Raw genomic sequence first — 20,126 nt, 5'->3', positions numbered from 1 at the left:
GAATGGGATACCCAGGGAGGTGCTGGAGTCAGTATCCATGGAAGTGTTCAAAGGAAGTGTGGACATGGCACTTGAAGGCAGGGTTTAACTACGGCATTCCTGCATCAGGGTACAGAGGGTTTAATCACTGCCTGGGCAGATTGGCACTTGAGATGTTTCTACATCTCCTTTATAGCCCTGTTGATGTGCTCATCAAACGGAATCTGCTCTTTCATCCTTGGAATTCACAGAATTTTCTCTGGATAAAGGCTGCAGCACCAGTGCTGTGGGTTAGGAGGGTGACAGCTGCTTAGAGGAAGGAAATGCAGCCGTAGGAAATTAATAAAGGAAGGAATTGTGTTCTCCCATAAATCCAGTCCACAGTAAAATCAAAAAGGTATAAATAAAAACACTAATTGGGAAATAAAGACCTAAGGAGGAGGGGCTGCCCTCTGCGACTATGAAACCTATTGTAGGAGGAAGCCATGAGAGACTTTTCTTATTTCAGAGACCTTCAGCTGTCCTGAAGATGAACAGTTAATGTGAGTGTTCCCCAGCAACGGAAATCCAAATGTTAGCTTGTGAGTGCGCATCTAAAATTTAAGTTTAGTCCCTTTTGTAAGTAGAAACCTCAAATTTCCAAATGCTCAACTGAAATCTGAGCCTGCAACTCTCATGTCAAAGTTGAACATAAGAGACACGTCAGCCAAAGTTTGTACCCACTTTCTGCACCCAAAAAAATCCCCTCAGCAGGAGCCACCAAGAGAATCTTGGGGGGAAACTGCGACAGCAGACAGAGGTTCATTACTAAACACCCTTGATCTGCTCCAGTTTGGAGCTGGATGGGTACGTGACGAGCTCTGTGGATAGAATAGTTTGAAAAAGTTGTTTCCTGCATGCCATTTTTAAAAATTCAATCCTTTTTCCATAGCTGAGGTTGGATATAGCCGGGACTGGCATTGGGAACGGCGGCGTTTGCCACCGCACGCAAGAGACTTGGCCTGGGGAGTTGGGTTTGCTTGAGAATCTCCAGATCTGCTCCCAAGGTTATTAAAAATTACAAAGCAAACAGAAGATGCTGATTTCCTACCAGACAAAACAAGCTATTTCAGAGGGAATTAGTCATCCCTGCTCTGCTCTGATTCCACCGCTCCTTGTTTTCCCTCCTGGCGGAGATGTCGGTGTGGGGCTGCTCCGCTCCGCGCTGGTGCCCAGTGCAGCTGCCCAGCTGGGGTGGCACATCCTGGGGCGTTTTCACATCCCGGGATGTCTCCACGCCCTGGGGCTCAGTGTGGATGCTGTGGGATGCTCACCTGCAGGTGTAGCGCTCCTTGCCCTTGCGCAGGATGGGGTCGGAGAGCGTGGGCGGCGGCGATCGGAAGTTGAAGGGGTGGTGGGGAAGGGGCTGCAGGGACGAGCCAGAGTCGGCCTTCATGGCTGCAAAGCTCTCCAGTTTCTCCGTCATCGTCTCGATGGCCGACATCTGCAAGGACAAGGAGGTAGCTCCTCAGAAAAATCCCTGGGAAGGGCAAGATCTGATGCACGAAACACCAGTTTTGGTCGGGCAAAGCCTCCTGCTGGTGTTGGCTGTCTTGGAAGTTGGAGGCACAGTGGGAAATGGAGCCACTGAATCCAGCCAGGAAAGACTGGAGTAGTTTATTGGTCATGGAGAAAGCAGGAAAGGCACAACTGGCAAAGGCAGGCATTTAGGCCCCAGAAATGAGCACTCGATGACTTTCTGCAGTGTGCATGTGCTCACTTTCAGCACTTTGGATCAAAAATTATCTCAGAGTACACCTGAGACATCCATTTTACTGGGAAAACACAGGAACTAAACCATGGTCAGATGCCTGAGGTAGAACTCAGTACCCAAGCCCAAAACAAAGTCTTGGTAGGTCTCCTACAACATCCTGGGGTCGGAGAGGAGAGGAGAGGAGAGGAGAGGAGAGGAGAGGAGAGGAGAGGAGAGGAGAGGAGAGGAGAGGAGAGGAGAGGAGAGGAGAGGAGAGGAGAGGAGAGGAGGATGGGTGGGAGATGGCTGAGTTCCCTGGAGTGAAAGGGAGCTCCAGCCAAACCCCTGGATGTGAGCAGCAGCTGGGTGAGTTATGGTCAGGTGGGGCAACACCTACACATCCCTTTGGGGTGGGAGCAGCTGGCATGAAGGCCTGGAGCTCAGACACCAAGGAGAATGTCCCTGGGTGCTTGATCAGATTTAGTTTGTATGACTTGGACTTGCTCTCACAGACAGGAGATTAAACACCACACCAGAAAGAGGGAGAAAGGGAGATACGGAGAAGGGGGAAGCAGAAAAGAAAAGAATGAAGCTGGACCATGTGCAAAAAAGGGAAAAAATGGACCTGCATTAAAATCCCGCCTAAAGAACAGCGCTTTTACTTTCATTACAGCGCGACAGGAAACTCAAGCCCAAGAGAGCAACGCGGCTCAGAGGACGACGCCGACTTGTGCGAGGCCCAGCTCCGTGCACCCCTGAGAGCTCTGGAGATGGCAGGGGCAGAGGAGAGGGATAACACAAACAAGGCAGCAATAAAGCTGCCTCCTGGCTGCGCTGACATCACCGGGACAGGCGGGAGCAGCCGGGGCGGCAGCGAGGAGCGGAAGGCAGTAGGAAGCCATACATCACCCCGAGATGCTCGATTGTACAGGAAGGGCTGACCTTTTGCACGTTTACACTTTATTAAACTGGGCTTTAGAAGGGAGGGGGGGCAGAGGGGGAAGAGAGCCAAGATATTGTTTGAAAATATACGGCTATGAAAAAAAAAGTTGTCTTAATCACCCCTGAAGACATTGTGAGGGCTGACAAGCATTCATAAGCTGTAAAAAAAGAGGAGTAGTAACCCCCATTTCCCTATAATAGATCCACAGCCCCTTAGCTGGAGGCTCCCAGCCCATGATAAATAGTAAGTAATACTTAGCACCAGCCACTTGAAAAGGTTACTTGATCATTTACAGCACCAGCTCTGCCCCAGCTGCCAGTCATGCAACAAAACCATCACGTTAAAAAGCTCTCCGGACCTTTCAGAGCCGAGCTCTCAGCCCTTCGCCGAGGTACCTGGAGCTCTCCTTTGTTGTGCCCTGTTCTTTAGGCACTTAGTCAGAGATATTTGCTAGCTTGAGAGCCGTAGGCTGGTTTTAAAATTCTAAACACTGGCCACGGCCTCTCCAGTGGCAAAGGCACTTTGCTATTTAGGGAACAACTGCCTGGTTATAATAAAACAGAAAGGGGGAAGAAAAGAAACCTAACAGGTGAGGAAAGGCTTTCCATTAAGTTATCAAAAAGTTACACTGGTTATTTATGTTGTCCAGAGTTTCATTTGGAATAGACAATGTAGGAAAACTCCCAGGGAGCAAAGGAACTTCTGCCAACGACTGGCTAAGAAATAAGAGCCGCCTGAAATTCATTTTGGGAGAGGAAACATCTCCTGAATGCTTTTATCACATCTTCTGGCTTCAGCACATCCTGGTGAGGGCACTCTGAGAGAGCTGGGGATTAGTCACAGAGGAAAAGGCTGAGACCAGACTCGTGTTTGGAGTGAGGAAAGCCTGGGTAGAACGTGACTCTGACTGACCAGGCACAGGAACGTTGGTCCTAATGAAGAAAGCAGAAGCAGGAACCCTGAAAATGTGATTTCTTAGGAGAAGATCCAGGATCCAGAATTCTTAGCAATGCTGGATCCAGGGAATGGTCACAGCCTCAAGGCTGCCAAGGCTGTCAGACACAGGGTGGGATTATTGGGGGTATCCTCTGCAGGGCACAGGTTGGACTGGATGATCCTTCCAGCTCAGGATATCCCGTGATTCTATAATACTGGAGATTCTGTGATAATACTGGAAGGGGATCTGGTGGTACAAATCTCCCATTTCTGGAACAAATGCCCTGTGTTCCTTTGCTGTGTCTGAAATACCTGATTGACTGCAGCATGGGAATGGCGCCTCTCCAGATCAAGTGATCTGAACACAGCGCCCGCCTTATTAAAAATCATTATTAAAAATCAGTTATCAGGAAGCTTTGGGCTGGAGTGATTGTGAATTTGAGGCTATTCTGTGTGATAAGCTGTTAGAGATAACCAGACCTTCCAGATCTTTTCACTGCCATGGGAAGAGGACGTGGTCAGGATTTCAGGAACAATGTCAACAACCTTCCACCCAGAGCTTGCTCCTGCTTGGGGTCTGAATGTTTCTCATCGTCTCCTTGGGTTGCTTTGCCACGCTGGCTCCTCCCTGCTATCAGATTCTTTACAGGCAGATATCCCCACTATTCTAAGTCACACAAACACAGGATGTTCCTGGCCAGCCTGTCACCATTATCCAGCCTGGATGAAGGAAAAATCGGGGGAAGTTATTAACCAAACTCTGAGGCTGGTGCGAAACAATGCGGGAACTAAGTTTAGCTGTGAAAGCAACCAGGACCCAGATTTCACAAACCTGCGAGTTATTTATCTAAGGTGGGAAACATTATCAGGGCAGAACAATGCTTGTGAATATAAAGGAGAGCACAATGAGGAGCACGGAGCTGGGATCCCAGCCTGGGCACAGCAGGAGGGATGGGGATAGCTGGGGACTGTCACACGCACAGCTGAACCCAGTGCCCGGCACTTCCACACACTCCTCATGATGTGGGAAATTCAGGAATGCTGCTGCCTTGGGGCTGGGCAGTCCTTCTCCACCTTGTACCACTGCAAATGACACCCCCAAGGTGTTCCCAAAGGAAAAACCACCCAGGCATTGTGGGCTGTGGAAGGGGAGTTTGGCAGAGCCTATGAGCTGCCCAGACCTCATCCCTGTTTTTCTGGTAATGCAAAGGAAACAGCAAAGCACAGCTGCCATCATCCTCAACCTGTGAATTAAATGTGTTCTGGAAGGAGCTAGTGGAAAACAGTGGAGTTTCCAGTCAGACCCTTGGATGAGGAGGAGGCTGATCCCAGTGATCCCAGTGATCCCAGTGATCCCAGTGTGCACCAGCTCCACCCCAGCATCCCTCAGCAGTGCCACTGCTTTTACCTGGGGGTGAAAAAGCAGCGGGGAGGGTCGCAGGTACTTCTCCTTGAGGGCACCCACGGGGTCTGTCACCTTCCGCTTCTCCACCCTGCTGGACAACAACACAGAGGGTTACATACCTCACAGGGAGCCCCGCACAGCCACACTCTGCTGAATTTACACACAAGTTATTCTCTTGCTCACACAAACATCTTACACCCCCTTCTCCTGGACACTACAGATTCTGATGCACAATTGCCCCGCAGAAAGTGCTGGAAAGAATATGAACACGAATCCCCTGCTTTGGGCAGGATTTTTTTTAGCTTTCAGGCTGATGACTAAGAAAGTATTTTGCTCCTGCTTTGCTGCAGTGGTTTATAAACCTCTGCTATTGTGAAAGGTCATGGAAAATCTTGCATTTAGAGCAAAACTGTCTGAGCAGGAGAAGCTCTAGGGTCCACAGCAGGCAGCCCCCGCATGGAAAAAAATTGTCTTTGAGAGTTTGCATTTATCTGAAGAGTTAACACTGGGCCAGACTCGGCAGCCCCAAGCGTGCTGAAATCATTAGGTGTTTCATATTTGTTTCCTCCCTCGCAGCTGAGACATAATTTGCATTGAGTTTCTTTGGCAAGCCCATGTGGACAAGGATTTAAAAAGTGAGGGATTGGTGGGAGAACTCTGAAGTGGCTCAGAAACCCAAGTTCTTCTGATATCACCTTGGCCCACTCAAATATTTCATGTTTAAGCATCAGAGATGCAGAAATGACCCTAAAGCGAGGCTCCTATTTTTGAAAATACTGGCTTTGCTTCCACAAAATATTCTTCTTGTAGGGAAATGGAGGTGTGGAATCACCAAAAAGACAAACTGAGATGTTCTCTAAGGGAAAAAAGTGTTAAGGAAGTAACTCCAACAAACACAGCTGCATCTTTAAACTGTTGGAATTGAGTCCATCCAGCTAAACCAGCCGAAATCCAAGAGTAAGAGTGATTTCAACTACATTAGTCTAGCATAAATTGAGAGCAAATTATTTTTGCTGCATTTCAGCTGATTGGTGTGTGGATCAAATTACCAAAGAGTTTAAAGAAGAGCCCTGCCGAGTGCAGTCAGCGAACTGTGCTTAATCTGCATTTAATTCTTCTTGGGTAGAGGGAAAGAGAAGAGCTGGATTGGAAATGCAGTCAGAATTAGGGGGCTTTGGAAGGTGCATGCTTTTATGGGTCTGAGTTGCCAGAAAAACCAAAGAATAAGTCAAAAGTTTCTCCCTGAGCCTCTCTGACCAGCCCAGATTTGCTGAAATGCCCAAAGGAACATCCCTGATCCCAGCAGAGCCATCTGGGGAGAGCCCTGCCTGCTCCGTGTGCGTAAAATCTGGTGAATTGACAGCATTTCCCCAGCTCTGCCATGTCCCAGCACCGGGAATGGAAACACAAGGTCCCAACGTCCCCGTCAGAGCCGAATTCCGCAGTGCCTGGAGGATTAAGCCGATCGTTTCAGCCCAGTGCCTGAGAACGTCACCCCCACGGGCTGAGCTAAAAACTGCCCCCATTTCAGACTGTCTGGCCGCATTAAATTATATCACCAGGAGAAAATGTCAAGGATTTAAGTGGCCTTTGGGAGAAAAAAATGAAGGAGCCAAATGATGTGAGACAGTCTGATAAAGGGAAGTTTAGAAACAAAATATTTCCATATTTTTCAAGCTGGGACTTGGAAGCTGGGCTGTTTCGCTCATTACATCAGAAGTCTGATTCGCAAGCAACGCCACCGCTGACTTTCTATTTTAACACATGACTAAAACTATGTGCATCCCATGGAATGCAACAAACGATGCCCCCATCCCTCACTTCCATCTGTCTTCTGGGCCTTTACGGTTTTCCCGAGGCCGCTGTTTTAATTGGCAGCAGCTTTTCTAAGCCGTGTTATTTCAGCATTCCTGCTGAGAATGCCCAGAGGTGGAAGGACCCTACAAGGATTCTTTTGCCTTTCTATCCATTTATTGATATTTTTTTTCCCCCAGGAGTACTTTATATGAACACTGTTCACACCATGTCTGATTTCTCCTGGAGGAGATAGCCACGGTGGGTGTCAGGCAGGACATGGCACCTCCTGAGCTGGGAGGTGTCCCCACCCCAGATGGCACGGTGTGGGCACATCACCCCCGTGAGCTGGCAGAGCCAGAGACACTCATTTGGCCAGCAGTGAGGGCTCACTAATCCTCATCCCAGCCGACAGCTCCTTGGCCTGGCCAGACACTGACATCACTTTTTCCCACAGTTATCAGCCCTGCAACAGCGGCCGGCGGTGACATCTGGGCTGTCGTGGTGCTCGCAGCCCTCCGAGCACCCATCCCACCATCACACCTCGGTGGCTCTGAGGCTTTCCAGCACCAGGGACGTGGCAGATCCTGCAGGAGAACAGCCTTTAGCCTTCCAGCAGGCTGGGCACAGCAAGGACCACCAGGCATTCAGCACAAGGAATGCAAGGACAAAGCATTCACCTGCACAAACTGAATCCAGGAGCACTCCAGGACAAGCACATATATCCAGATGGATGTTGTGGAGCATTTTAGACATGGTAATGGATAATTTAAACATGTTAATGTCTAAATCAAACTAGTTCAGGACGTGCCTTTTCACTGGGCTTTGCTGAAATTGAACGTGCCATGTCCACCTTATCCAAAGGCAATGCCCGGATGGGTAACACAAAATTTACTGTTACCCTCCCCACAAATTTATAATAGTTTTCCTTCGGGAACAGGTTTTATAAAAAGCTCTCAAGCAACAAAAGGCCAAAGTCTTCCCTTTTTGCTTCCTCCTGAATTGATTCCTTCTGGAAGTTTAGCTGACATTTGGATAACTTCACCCAGCCTGCTCTACACACGCCTTCCATGTTCAGCTCATTCTGACGTAACGCATCAGGCCCTCCTCAGGACCATCTGTTCAAGTGACACCAGAAAGGCCTTGTTATCTCCCAAGAAAGATAAATCTGTGAGAAATGTATCTGGGAGAGATCTGGGTAGTAACACGCTACCATGTGTTTACACAGTACTTGTTACTCCAAGAGTAACATGTTTCTGCAGGTTGGGTCTGCACCAGCAGAACGGAAAAAAACCCAAGAAAAGGCACTAGAAAGGAAAAGGGAGGGAGGGAGGGAGGAAGAAAGGTGAAGTGCCTCACAAAAGGCCCTGGAGTCAGTCAGTGGGAGAGCTGCATTTCCAGGCTCCCAGGGCTCCTGACTCATTCCCAAGCCATGAGAGCCCAGGGCTCCAAGGCAATCTGAACTCTGCATTCTTATCGAATCAAACCTCTGGAATCTCTCCAGCAGAAGTGCCATCTTAGCGATGGCTCGTGGGAGAGTCCTTAAATAGGTCAAGTTTCTTCCTTATCAAAATAAGGATGTGTTCTTTACACACTGATTATGAGGGCTCCTTGCAATTACTCAGGCCTTTCCATTCAGGAAATTCAATGTGTCGAGAAGTACAGACAACAACAGCAGATATTCAACTGTTCTTCCCAACCAACCTGCATCCTTCCCCTGCCTCAGGGTGTGGTGTCAGCTGGAAAAGGAGCTGGTTAGGGAAAGGCTTAAGGCAGGGTATGTTAATACCTGTAGATGGGGTCCATGAAAAAGGGCGATGGCTTAGCGTAGTGCAGGGAAGGCTGCTGAGGCAGCTGGGACTGGGAAATCTTAGGTAAGACCTCACTTGCCATCAGCTTCCTCTCCCCATAAATGTGGTTTTTCCGTGGCTCTCTCCCTCCGTTCTGGCTGGCTCGGATGCGGTTGCCAATGCTCAGATCCAGTGGCTGCTCCTCCCCTGAGGACGGGGCTGGGAGGACCTTGGGGGGCGGCAGGATTGGCTTCATCTCTTTTGGCTTCGTGGTGAGATCGAAGGGGGACTCCGAGCTGGTGCCACCGACTTTGTGGAGGTCCCTGGGTGACTTTGGTTCTGCCTTGACCAGCAAGTTGTGATTGAGGGCCCGCTCCGTGAAAGGGTAGAGGGAGTGGGGGAAATTGGGGAGGAACTGGAAAGGGAACATGGAATGATACGGGAGCGAACCCATCTTTTTCTCCTGCATCCCCATAAAGCCAGGCCCAAAATACTTCTCTGCGATGGAGGCGATAGCTTTAATAGAGTCATTGGCAGCGCCCGTGGTGGGCAGCAGGTGCTCCTCGGGGGGAGGAAAGAAGGAATGCTGAGAATAGAAGAGAGGGATCTCACTCGTGGTGTTGGTGGAACTGGCAGACACCGAGCTGCTGACAAAATCTGGCTTGGTCTCCATTTGTTTGCTCTTGTCTTTCGTTTTGTCCCTGTCACTCTCCGCGTCACTGTCCAGGTCAGAGCCAGTGCCAGTCGTGGTGTCCAGATCTGTGCCCGTGGTTGTATTGACATCCTCAAAGTCACTGCCATCGGACATGTCACTGTTCCTGGCTTTTAGCTTCTCCAGGTAGGAGTTTTCCAAGCTGCTTTCACATTTCTCCTCCCCTGAAGGAGCCTGGTTGCTGTTGCTCACTGCGGAGATCAGGGGCAACGCCGGGTTCCCGAGGGGGCTGGGGAGCTTCGCGTCCGGAGTGTGGTTGAGGGGACTTTTGAGCAGTTGCGTGGGTGGTAACAAGGGGGGCCTGGGGTACAGAGAAGGCGGAAAAATCCCTGGGAATCCCGGGGTGAGGGCGGGGAAGGCTGGGGGGGCTGGCGAGAACGGGAGTCCACCAGGGTGCGGGCGGGATGGGAAATACTCATTAAAACCCAGGCTGGCGTGGTTGAGGTTGGGAGAGGGCTTGGATTTGTCCATCATGGAGCTGGGCGTGAGGGGGAGGCCGGGGGCGAAGATGCCGGTGGGGCTGTAATGGTTCTTGCCCTCGCAGAAGCGCCGGTGCTTGTTGAGGGAGGAGGTAGTGCTGAACATCTGCCCGCAGTCCTTGCACTTGATCTGGGTGCGGCAGTCCGCGTGCATCCGCTTGTGGCGGCACAGGTTGGAGAACTGCGTGTAGGATTTGTGACAGACCTCACCTAAAGCGTCAACAGGAACCAACAACAAAAGCCATATGAAATTAACAGGAAAATGGCAGGGATTCACCGTGGGATCCACCAGCCCGCCCCCACACCGCTGCCCTGAGATCTCCCTTCCCCGAAGGCAGGAGAGGGGAGAGCAGTGGAACATCACTGCCTTTCCCTTGGGATGAAGCCCGTCCTGGAGAATCTCTTGAAACACAGGAATCTGAGGGGGTGTGCTACCTCTGCTCAAAGTTTGGGGGAATTTGCAGGAAAGATTATCATGGAATCGCAGAATGGTTTGGTTGGGAAGGGCATAAAGCCCATCTCATCCCACCCCCAGACACATTCCACTGTCCCAGGCTGCTCAAAACCCTGTCCAACCTGGCCTTGGAAACTACCAGGGATCCACAGACAGCCACAGCTTCTCTGGACAGCCTGTGCCATGGCCTTGCCACTCTCACAGAGAAGAATTCTTCTGTATATCCAATTTAAATTCCCCCTCTTTCAATTTGAATGCATTCCCCTTGTCCTGTCACTCTGAAGTCCCTCTCCACCTTCCCTGCCATCCCTTCAGATCCTGGAAGGTGCTGTGAGACCTCCACACAACCTTCTCCAGGCTGAAGAAATCTCTCAGCCCAAATCAAGAGGGAAGATGCTCCATTCCCCTCAGAACATCTTTGCCCTAATCATACATTTTTAATGATAACATCTATTTATCCCAGCTCATCTGCTTCCCATTAGTCCTAGCATGGCAGGAAGCACTGAGGGCCGGAGGGAGAAGAACTTTGCCTCATTTAATCAAGCCTGCCCTTCTTTAATGCCCTCAGTGGTACCTAACCCCTGCAGGGGGATGCTCTATAAATCCCCTGCCAGCCAGGCCTGGCTTCTGCCCGGACTGGGATCTCTTTTTTAATCCATTAAATCAGTCCAACACCCCTGCCCCGCTGACTGAAGCCACATCAGCGTTTTCTCTAACAACCCGTAAATACCAAACTTTCAGAACATGGATTTTTATGACCCCCTTTTCACCTCCAGACTTGCTGCTGTGGAAGAAACAGGGCAAAGCTAGACAGAAATCCCACCCCAAACTTTTCTACACATCAGAACACTGTGACTTTTTATTATGGTGCCTCTTTCAACATGGGAATAAATGTGGTGGTGAGTTAACACACCCCTTCCCCCGGAGAACTGCTGTTATCACCCTTTTGTGAGCAGGGAAACTGAGACAAAGCAGGGGAAGGACATTGTTTGGGGTTGGACAGGCAAGGACATGAATCCAGGTTCTGACTGCAGCTCAGAGACTGCTCAGTGCTCCTGCCCTCCTCCCAGCTTCACTGCTGGGTGCATGTGAGCATGATTTCCCCTGTATTTTATCCTAAATCTTTAGGATTTCCTTCAGTGCTTGAATATCGAATGACTGGTGGGAGAGTATTTCACTAGAAGCTCTGAAAATACAATAATATAATAATTTCCAATTGAAATTCAAAGCAGAGATGGATAAAATTCAATGAATTTGACATTTCAGTTCAGATGAGCACCCCAAAATCCAAAGGAGTGTCACTGAAGGCTCTGCTTTCTGACTGCACTGTAAATTTAGGCTGCACTGTCTGTCCCCAGAGTATTTCATTGTTGGGCCCTGACACAGCCCAGAGCTTCAGGGAAACACAAACAGGACAAGAAAATCATCACAAGAGTTTGGATGTTTGATCCAATCCTAATTTTTGGATTATTTGGATTATTATTGAGCCAATCCTAATAACTTTAAAATCTCGGATCAGGTCTCCTGAGTTGCTCTTAGTGCATACACAGAGTTTTATGGCTGTTGTAAGTATTATTTCAGCTACCTTATACTTACAAATAAAAGGTTTATTCTGCTTTTTTACTCAATTTTAAAATGTTTTCTTAAAAAATATCGAAATAGAGTTCTTAAAAGAAGCACTACTGAATTTATTTTCCATGACAATTCAGCACTACTGAATTTTATTTCCATGATAGTCTTTTAAATACAATAATCTCTGCTTTTTTTTTCCCCGAGGTAATCAGTAATCACCATCCCTAGAATTGCTCAAAAAAACCTGTGGATGTGGCACTTCAGAACATGGTTTAGTGCTGAGCACAGCAGTGCTGGGTTAAGGGTTGGACTTGATGACCTCAGAAGTTTTTTCCAATTGTAACCATTCTATGATTCCAGGATTCTTCCATTTTTTCCCCCAAGAATTTTTGCTAGATATATAAATACTGCACAAAATTCCCTAAAGAGAAGTGCTAGAGCTCTGAGAACTCCCATCAGCCTTCTAAAATAAGGAAAACTGGAAGAATTCTGTTAAATCTCCAGTTATCCAATGATTTAGAAATTCCATGTGCAACGGCCTCTCTTGCCCTCCTGATTTCTGCAGTTATAAAGTTACAGGTTTGGGGTATTTTGAAAGCCAAATATAATAATGTAAATAATTAAACACAAACACACATAGACCCTTTTCTTCCATTTAACAGGGAAAAAGAAGAACCAACTTCCTGGTGAATCCTGCCAGGTGGATTTGAAGTTGTTAATGGATTCCACATTGATGGACAAAACAACCTGACACATCTGACCAGGCAGGATCCCTCTGCAGTTGTTCCACACTCTGATTTGGTCTGACAGCTCCCTAATTCTGATGAGGTGAGAGTGAGGAGATTATGAGGAGAAATCCCTCATCTTCCTGCAGCAATCCTGGGAGTCAAATTATCCCTTTCATGTGCCCAGTGAAAGATTGCAGCAAAGTGAGCGAGAGGAGCGTTTCTTCTTCCTCTGCTGACACCCAGCTGATTATCTCAGGACACTGATTATCTCGGGACATTAATGAAATGAGTCTCCCAGGATATTCCTGCATGCTGTTTCTATTATTCCAACAGGGGAAAAAAGGCAGGAGTGGGTTCAGTGGCTTCCCTGTCGTAACATCAAAGCCTGGAATCAAACCCAGATCCCGGCCCGTGCCTGAGCAACGTGTTCTGAAGTGTCAGGAAGTGATCCCTAAAGTTCCTGGAGCTTTGTTGTGACACCATCCACCTCCCTGAACAGTTATCCAAACCCAATGGGTGCTGTGTCAATTAAAAAAATATACAGCCCTGGGAATGACAAGGACTGAGATGGGTGGCTCTCCAGGGAAAATGCCCTTCTGGAAATATCCCACCAAGGAGAGCACTGAGGACACAGTTCATCTGCTGTTTATTTGGCTCCCAGCATTATCTAGATGAAACATGCAGTAAATAAAGAAGAAAAAACTTTTTTTTTAAAAAACACCTTCTCATCTCTGTGATTATTCCAAGTTCTTTACAACGGCTCCAGGATTTGAGGCACCCCTGTAAAACATTTCGATCAGGCTGTGCCAGCTATTTATTTATGTCACCAACAGGAACATTCGAAAGCGATTAAGGCAAAAAAAGACGAGAGAAAGAAAAGATATGAGAAAATGGCATCGCTGTGACCGCTGAGAGACTCAGCTTTTAACTTGTCAAGAAAGTCAAAAACTGCCACGAATGTTTACTGAAAAAACAGGGAGCATGCAAAAAAAAAAAAAAAAAAAAAAAAAAGAAGGAAAAAAAAAATCATCTTGTGCTCTGAGCTATAAAATTACAGCGGCCGGGGATGGGAGGGTTGGGGGGCCCCTGCAGGATCCCTGCAATTACAGCCAGCGCCGGGCTGGTGATGGCCGTGACAACTTACATATGAAAGGTTTGACAGTGCTGTGGATGTGCTTGTGCTGCTTGAGGCCCGAGGAGGTGGCGAAGGTCTTGCCGCAGTCGGGGCAGGCGTGGGCCCGTGCCCCCACGTGCTGCGAGCGGATGTGCCGCTGGAGGTTGCTGGGGTCCGTAAACACCTGCGGGGGGAAAACACCTTCAGGAGTGGGGAAAAAGCAGGAGGAAAAGAGCCCATGTGTGAAAAACTTATTTTGTTTGGGTTTTTTTGTCAGTGCTGCTCATGGCTTGAGGAGCATGGGGTGGATAGGCAGGGACAGGTCATGAAGGAGCTCAGTTTGTGTTCTGCCAGGCTGTGGCAGCTCCCTGAGTGTGGGGTGCTCCTGGCTGGACAAGTCTGTGGCACCTCCTCGAGTGTATGGTGCTCATGGTTTGACAGGTCTGTGGCACCTCCTTAATTGCTCATGGTTGGACAGGTCTGTGGCACCTCCTCAAGTGTGTTGTGCTCATGGTTTGATGGGTCTGTGGCACCTCCTCGAATGTGTGGTGCTCATGGTTGGACAGGTCTGTGGTACCTCCCTGAGTGTGTTGTGCTCATGGTTGGACAGGCCTTTGCTCACCCTCATCTGCCCAGCACAGCCCTCACCACCACCCCAGTACCCAGCTGGGAGTGACCAAAGGGGAGTGGGTTGTAAGAGGGTTGAGCTCCATGCCCCCAGTGAGGACATCTCTGGGACAGGGACAGTGGGATCACCTCTCCCTGTATCACCCTTCTCTGGGCCACCACAGGCCACCCATCCCCTGCAGCCTTTGCCCAGGTCCCATTGTCCTCTCCCAGGTGAAGTCTCCCATGGAAACTGTCCTGCATCCCTTTCCCCAAATCCCAGTGTCCTCTCCCAGGTGAATCACACTGTGTCCTGCACCCCCAGGTCCCAGCACCCTCCTCCAGGTGAATCCCCCAGGCTGACCGTGTCCTCACTGTACCTTAACACAGTTTTCACATTCAAACCGTTTCCCACTGTCGTGAGACATTTGGTGACGAATCAGGTTGGATTTCCAGTTGAAAGCCTTGGGACACTGGTCACACTTGTACTCCCTCTCCTCGGTGTGGATCACCATGTGCTGCTCCAGGCTGGGAAAGAGACACAGGCCGACCTTCAGACCACCCAAAGCAGGCACTGAGGCAGGTCTGAGACCCAGAGAGGTGACAGAGAGGGTGACAGAGACCCAGCTGTGGGGCCTGGGGGTTTTCCAGTTTCTGGGTGCCTCAGAGCAGGAAGGGAGCAGCTCACAGAATTCACAGAATTCACAGAATTAATGAATTCACAGAATCCCCAGGTTGGAAGAGACCCTCAAGATCATCAAGTCCAACCCAGCCCCAACACCTCAACTAAGCCCTGGAACCCAGTGCCACATCCAGGCTTTGTTAAACACACACAGGGATGGTGACTCCACCACCTCCCTGGGCAGCCATTCCAGAACTTTATCACCCTTTCTGTAAAAAACTTTTTCCTAATATTCAACCTATATTTCCCTTGATGCAGCTTGAGGCTGTGTTCTCTCATTCTGTCAGTTCCTGGAGAAAGAGCCCAGCCCCACCTGAGCACAGGCACCTTTCAGGGAGCTGTAGAGAGGGATAAGATTATCCCTGAGTCTCCTTTTCTCCAGGCTAAACACCCCCAGCTCCCTCAGTTGTCCCTCACAGGGTTTGAGTTCCCAGCCCCTCAACTGTGAGAAGGGCAATGACACCCAAACACCATTTAAGGTTTTGAGATTTATTTCACTGGTGGAAGATGCTCTGTTCTGCCTCAAAATGACGCTGTGTTTTATGCTACTTCTTATAAATACCTGAGTCCATTCTCAGGGGGGAAAAGAAAAGTAAACCCAGCCATGACCCTATAGATCCCTGAGAGGAAAAATGGGCACGTTGTGACCAAAACTTCTGCGGCATCCCCCTGGGGAAAGAAAAGATATTTGCTGCTGCTGAGCCTCTCATGTGTCCATTTTCACGGGCAGCCGGCCCACGGCTTCCCAGAACACAGGGACTCACCGTTGGGAAGAAACATGATAAGGTGCAAACACGTTTCACTTCTAAATGTCAGACATCTTTGATTACTTCACTCAGCAATTTCACCTTCTGCCAACTGGCAGCGTCTCCAGGCTGGGGGGATGATGGCAATCCCGAGTGGCTGCTGGCACAGGTTCATGGCAGGGGTGGCACCTGGTGCTCCAGTGCCCTGTGCCCTGGGAAACCTGCACCTCGCTGCCCAGGAATCCTGCACCTCTCATGGTGGGAGTCCTGCACATCTCAGACACTAATCCTGCATCTCTCTGCCCAGGAATCCTGCACCTCTCATGGTGGGAGTCCTGCACATCTCAGCCATTAAATCCTGCATCTCTCATGGTGGGATCCCGCCCCTCTCATGGTGGTAGTCCTGCACATCTCAGACATTAAATCCTGCACATCTCAGGCATTAAATCCTGCACCTCTTTGCCCAGGAATCCTGCACCTCCCATGGTGGGAATCCTGCACATCTCAGGCATTAAATCATGCACATCTCAGACATTAAATCCTGCACCTCTTTGCCCAGGAATCCTGCACCTCTCATCGTGGGAATCCTGCACATCTCAGACATTAAATCCTGCATTTCTCTGCCCAGGAATCCTGCACCTCTCATGGTGGGAATCCTGCACATCTCAGACATTAAATCCTGCACCTCTCTGCCCAGGAATCCTGCACCTCTCATGGTGGGATCCTGCATCTCTCATGGTGGGAGCCCTGCACATCTCAGACATTAAATCTTGTATCTCTGAGGCCAAAATCCTTCCACATACCAGGCCAGGAACCCTGATCCTCTAGGCTGAGAACCCTGCACCTCTCAGATATTAAATCCTGCACCTCTCAGGCCAGGAATCCTGCACATCTTGGGCTGAGAATGCTGCTCCTCTCGGACAGAAATCCTGCACAATTCAGGCCTTAAACCCTGCACCTCTCAGACATTAAATCCGTGATCTCTCAGGCCAGGAATCCTGTACCTCTGAGACCTTCAATCTCATATCTCTGAGGCCAGAAATCCTGTTACATCCCAGGCCAGGAATCCTGTACATCCCAGGCCAGAAATCCTGTACATCCCAGGCCAGGAATCCTGCACATCTCAAACCTTAAATCTTGTATGTCTGAGGCCAGAAATCCTGTACATCCCAGGCCAGGAATCCTGATCCTCTCAGGCTGGGAATCCTGCACCTCTCAGACCAGGAAACCTGCACATTTCAGGCCAGTCCTGAGAAACAAGGGAATGAAATCTTTATTCTCTCCTTCCTTTGGGCAGGTTAACAGGAGTTACAAACACTACTCTTACTGTGAATTCTAAAAAAAAAACCCAGCTCACATGGAATCTGCTCCTGCCTGGCACCCCTACCCATGGATATGAAACCATTCCTACAGAACCTTAAAGCATGGCTGTATTTTTAGAGAAACACTAAAGCTCAACACTCCTGGAAAATCCTGCCAGTCTTCATTAGGTGCCACAGGGAAGATACTACTCGGGATCCCAGGAATTGTGTCATTCTTGGCCACTCAACACCCAAAACTCCTCCCTTGGAGCACCGGCCCCGATCCCAGCTAAATAATTCATATTCATGGACATGCCCCTCACAGGCTGCCAACCCACTGGTTTGAAAGCAGCAATATTCATTTTGCTCAAGAAATGGTGCTCTTAAAATGACCAGATTTTTAACACACACAGAGTAACACAAACCTTTCATATGCACATCCAAAATATGCTCCTGTTAACTGTGATTTATGAGTTTATTTCCAGCAAATATGGACAAGCTAATATGCTGTTTAGAGGCAAGTACCTACTGGGATTAGCAAAACATTTATTTATTTAGTCAGCTGCTAAATGCTCAATTTCAGGTCCCCAGTGGCATCCTTGATTTCATCTGTGTTAACTTTGAAAAATTCTAGGACCATCCAGGCACTCTGAGTGGGTTTGTTTTGTGTTTTAGTGACTTTAAACTTAGCAGATTGATGGGGAAGAGACTGATGTGGACATTTCCTCCCCACCACACTAATCCACCAGCATCTCAAAAACTAAACAGGGATGCTGCTGACTCTCTTTTCCCTTGTCAAAAAAAAAAAAAAAATCAACTTTATGTAACTTATCCCAAAATATTGGGTGTAAAAGGCAAAAAACCCAAGGCCACAGTGCCAGTTCAGACTGCTAGGGAGCCAGGAGTACACAAAAATAGGATATAACACACACATTTCAAAAGGTTATTTCCTAGTTAACATAAAAATTAGGGAGCGCTGAAAGCTAAAGAGGAGAGAGCTCCTGACACCAATGGATAAAAGAATTGGAATTTTAACTAAAATCCTTAATATTAGAAACATTTAAAGGAAGTTCTCCTTGTCAGGTAAAAAAAAAAAAAAAAAAAAAAAAAAAGAAGAAGAAAGTTGCAGCGTAGAAACTTGAGGTGAGGATTAAAGATAATGGGCTAAGAGGATCCCTCACAGGAATCCCAGGATCCATCCCAGATTCTATAATTCCCAATTCTTTTCCATGCAGATACAGGGAATTCTCTGTAGGCTTCACCTTTCTCTGCATTTTTTAAAATAGTTTTTTTTCTTCTCACTTCCTCACCCAGATCAAAGAGCTGACAGTATCAATGTAATTAAGTTCAAAGTGACAAATGCAGGTTTTAAAATGCTAAACTGAAGTGAAACAGGGGTTTTAACCTCGAGGTTTTTGCTCTGCTCAGGCAAAGCCTGGCAGGGGATTGCCAGTTCTCACAGTTTTATAACAAATCTTGTGGTGCACGGGGTTTGTTCACCCAAGAAGGCAAAAGAAATGAGTATGTGAGAACTTCAGCCTCCGGTAAACACAGAAAACTCTGCTTTTATAGAATTTTATAAAGGCTTTTATCAAGGCTTAGGATGCAAATAAACACAAACTTAAACTGATTAAAAAAACTACTCAACTTTTAAAGCTGGCTCCTAATATTTAACTATCTGAGTCTCACTTTGCCAATGAATTAGAGAGCTCAAAGATTGCTGTGTTAAAGCTGCATTTCATTACTACCACATTCTGCTTTTAAAAAAATTCAGATTTTCAGGTAAAACCTGAGTTGAAATATTTTCTCTTTTAAAAAGAAGCTTAATTCTTATTTAGAGTTGCCATATAATCATAATAATAACTGAATAATTGTTGCAAATTAAAAAATGAGCAGGAGTTATCCAGCTTCCAATCTCCATTTTTTTTTTCCTTTTCCCATTGCTGTCACAAGAACATTTGGTAGACACAAAGACAATTAAAAATTTGATTTGAATAGAATTTTTAATTGCTCCTGCCAGATCAAATAGGAGCTTGTGGCCGTATTACGAGTTCTTAGGGCATTGACACCTCTTTAAACTCACTGATCTCAAATGACAAAGAATTAAATTTAAAAGAAGCCTTCATACACACGTTGACTGAACTAATATTGGTGGGTTTTTTCCTTCATAACCAGAGCACAAGAGAGCAGATGGTGGAAAAATCCCACTCAAATTTCTCAGAAAATAACCCCTTAAACTTCCCACCAACAACCCTTGGGTGCTTCTACCAACGGGCAGTGGAAAACAAGGTGAAATACAAAATCAAGGTGGAATAAAACACTGCCCAACGGCTACAGAGGGTCCCAAAGTGAACATTCCTGAACCTTGTAGGGCAAGGAAAGATAACTAGGGAGAAAGAAAAGGTTGATCCCAAAAGGAACATTCCTAAAGCTTATAGAGGAAGGAAAGGTTTATCCCCAAAGGAGCATTCTCAAGTGCTATGGAGGAAGGAAAGGTTTCTGTGGAGAAAGGAAAGGTTTATCCCAAAAAGAACATTCTGAAATGCTATGGAGAAAGGAAAGGTGTCTATGGGGAAATTACCAGCTTATCCCTAAAGGAACATTCCTAAAGCCTATGGAGAAAGAAAAGATGTCTATGGGGAAATAAAAGGTTTATCCCAAAAAGAACATCCTGAAATGTTTCTTTCCATGGAGAAAGGAAAAATTTATCCCAAAAGGAACATTCCTAAAGATTATGGAGGAAGGAAAGGTTTCTATGGAGGAAAGAAAGGTTGATCCCAAAAGAACATTCCTAAAGCTTATGGGGGAAGGAAAGGTGTCTATGGAAAAAGGAAAGGTTTCTATGGAGAAAGGAAAGGTTGATCCCAAAAGAACATTCCTAAAGCTTATGGGGGAAGGAAAGGTGTCTGTGGGGAAAGGAAAGGTTTATCCCAAAAGAACATTCCTAAAGTTTATCCAAAAAGAACATTGCTAAAGCCTGTGGAGGAAGGAGAGGTGTCTACGGAGAAAGGAAAAGTGTCTATGGGGAAAAAAAAGGTTTATCCCAAAAAGAACATTCCTACAGCCTATGGAGGAAGGAAATGTGTCTATGGAAAAAGGAAAGGTTTCCATGGAGGAAGGAAAGGTGTCTATGGAAAAAGGAAAGGTTTCTAT

The 20,126-nt window shown here is 47.6% G+C and overlaps 1 protein-coding gene across 6 annotated transcripts in view; it reads right to left on the bottom strand.

Moving 5' to 3' along the window:
• Positions 1 to 20,126, bottom strand: part of PRDM16 (PR/SET domain 16) — a 284,989-nt gene that overhangs the window by 13,283 nt on the left and 251,580 nt on the right. For 4 of the 6 annotated variants that reach the window (XM_072917258.1, XM_030289174.4, XM_030289176.4 and 1 more), the window contains 5 exons: positions 14,625 to 14,772; positions 13,669 to 13,822; positions 8,579 to 9,980; positions 4,999 to 5,086; positions 1,293 to 1,462 (listed from right to left, as the gene is read on the bottom strand). In XM_072917258.1, the coding sequence (XP_072773359.1) occupies positions 1,293 to 1,462; positions 4,999 to 5,086; positions 8,579 to 9,980; positions 13,669 to 13,822; positions 14,625 to 14,772 (1,962 nt within the window). The remainder of the gene's footprint in view (positions 1 to 1,292; positions 1,463 to 4,998; positions 5,087 to 8,578; positions 9,981 to 13,668; positions 13,823 to 14,624; positions 14,773 to 20,126) is intronic. The other 2 variants (XM_030289175.4, XM_072917257.1) reach the window with 1 other exon arrangement.

This window comes from Taeniopygia guttata, chromosome 21 (assembly GCF_048771995.1).
Source record: "Taeniopygia guttata chromosome 21, bTaeGut7.mat, whole genome shotgun sequence".
Taxonomy (NCBI): domain Eukaryota; kingdom Metazoa; phylum Chordata; class Aves; order Passeriformes; family Estrildidae; genus Taeniopygia; species Taeniopygia guttata.
The sequence above is the reverse complement of the archived record's forward strand: the minus strand, read 5'-3'. Positions and strand labels throughout refer to the sequence as shown.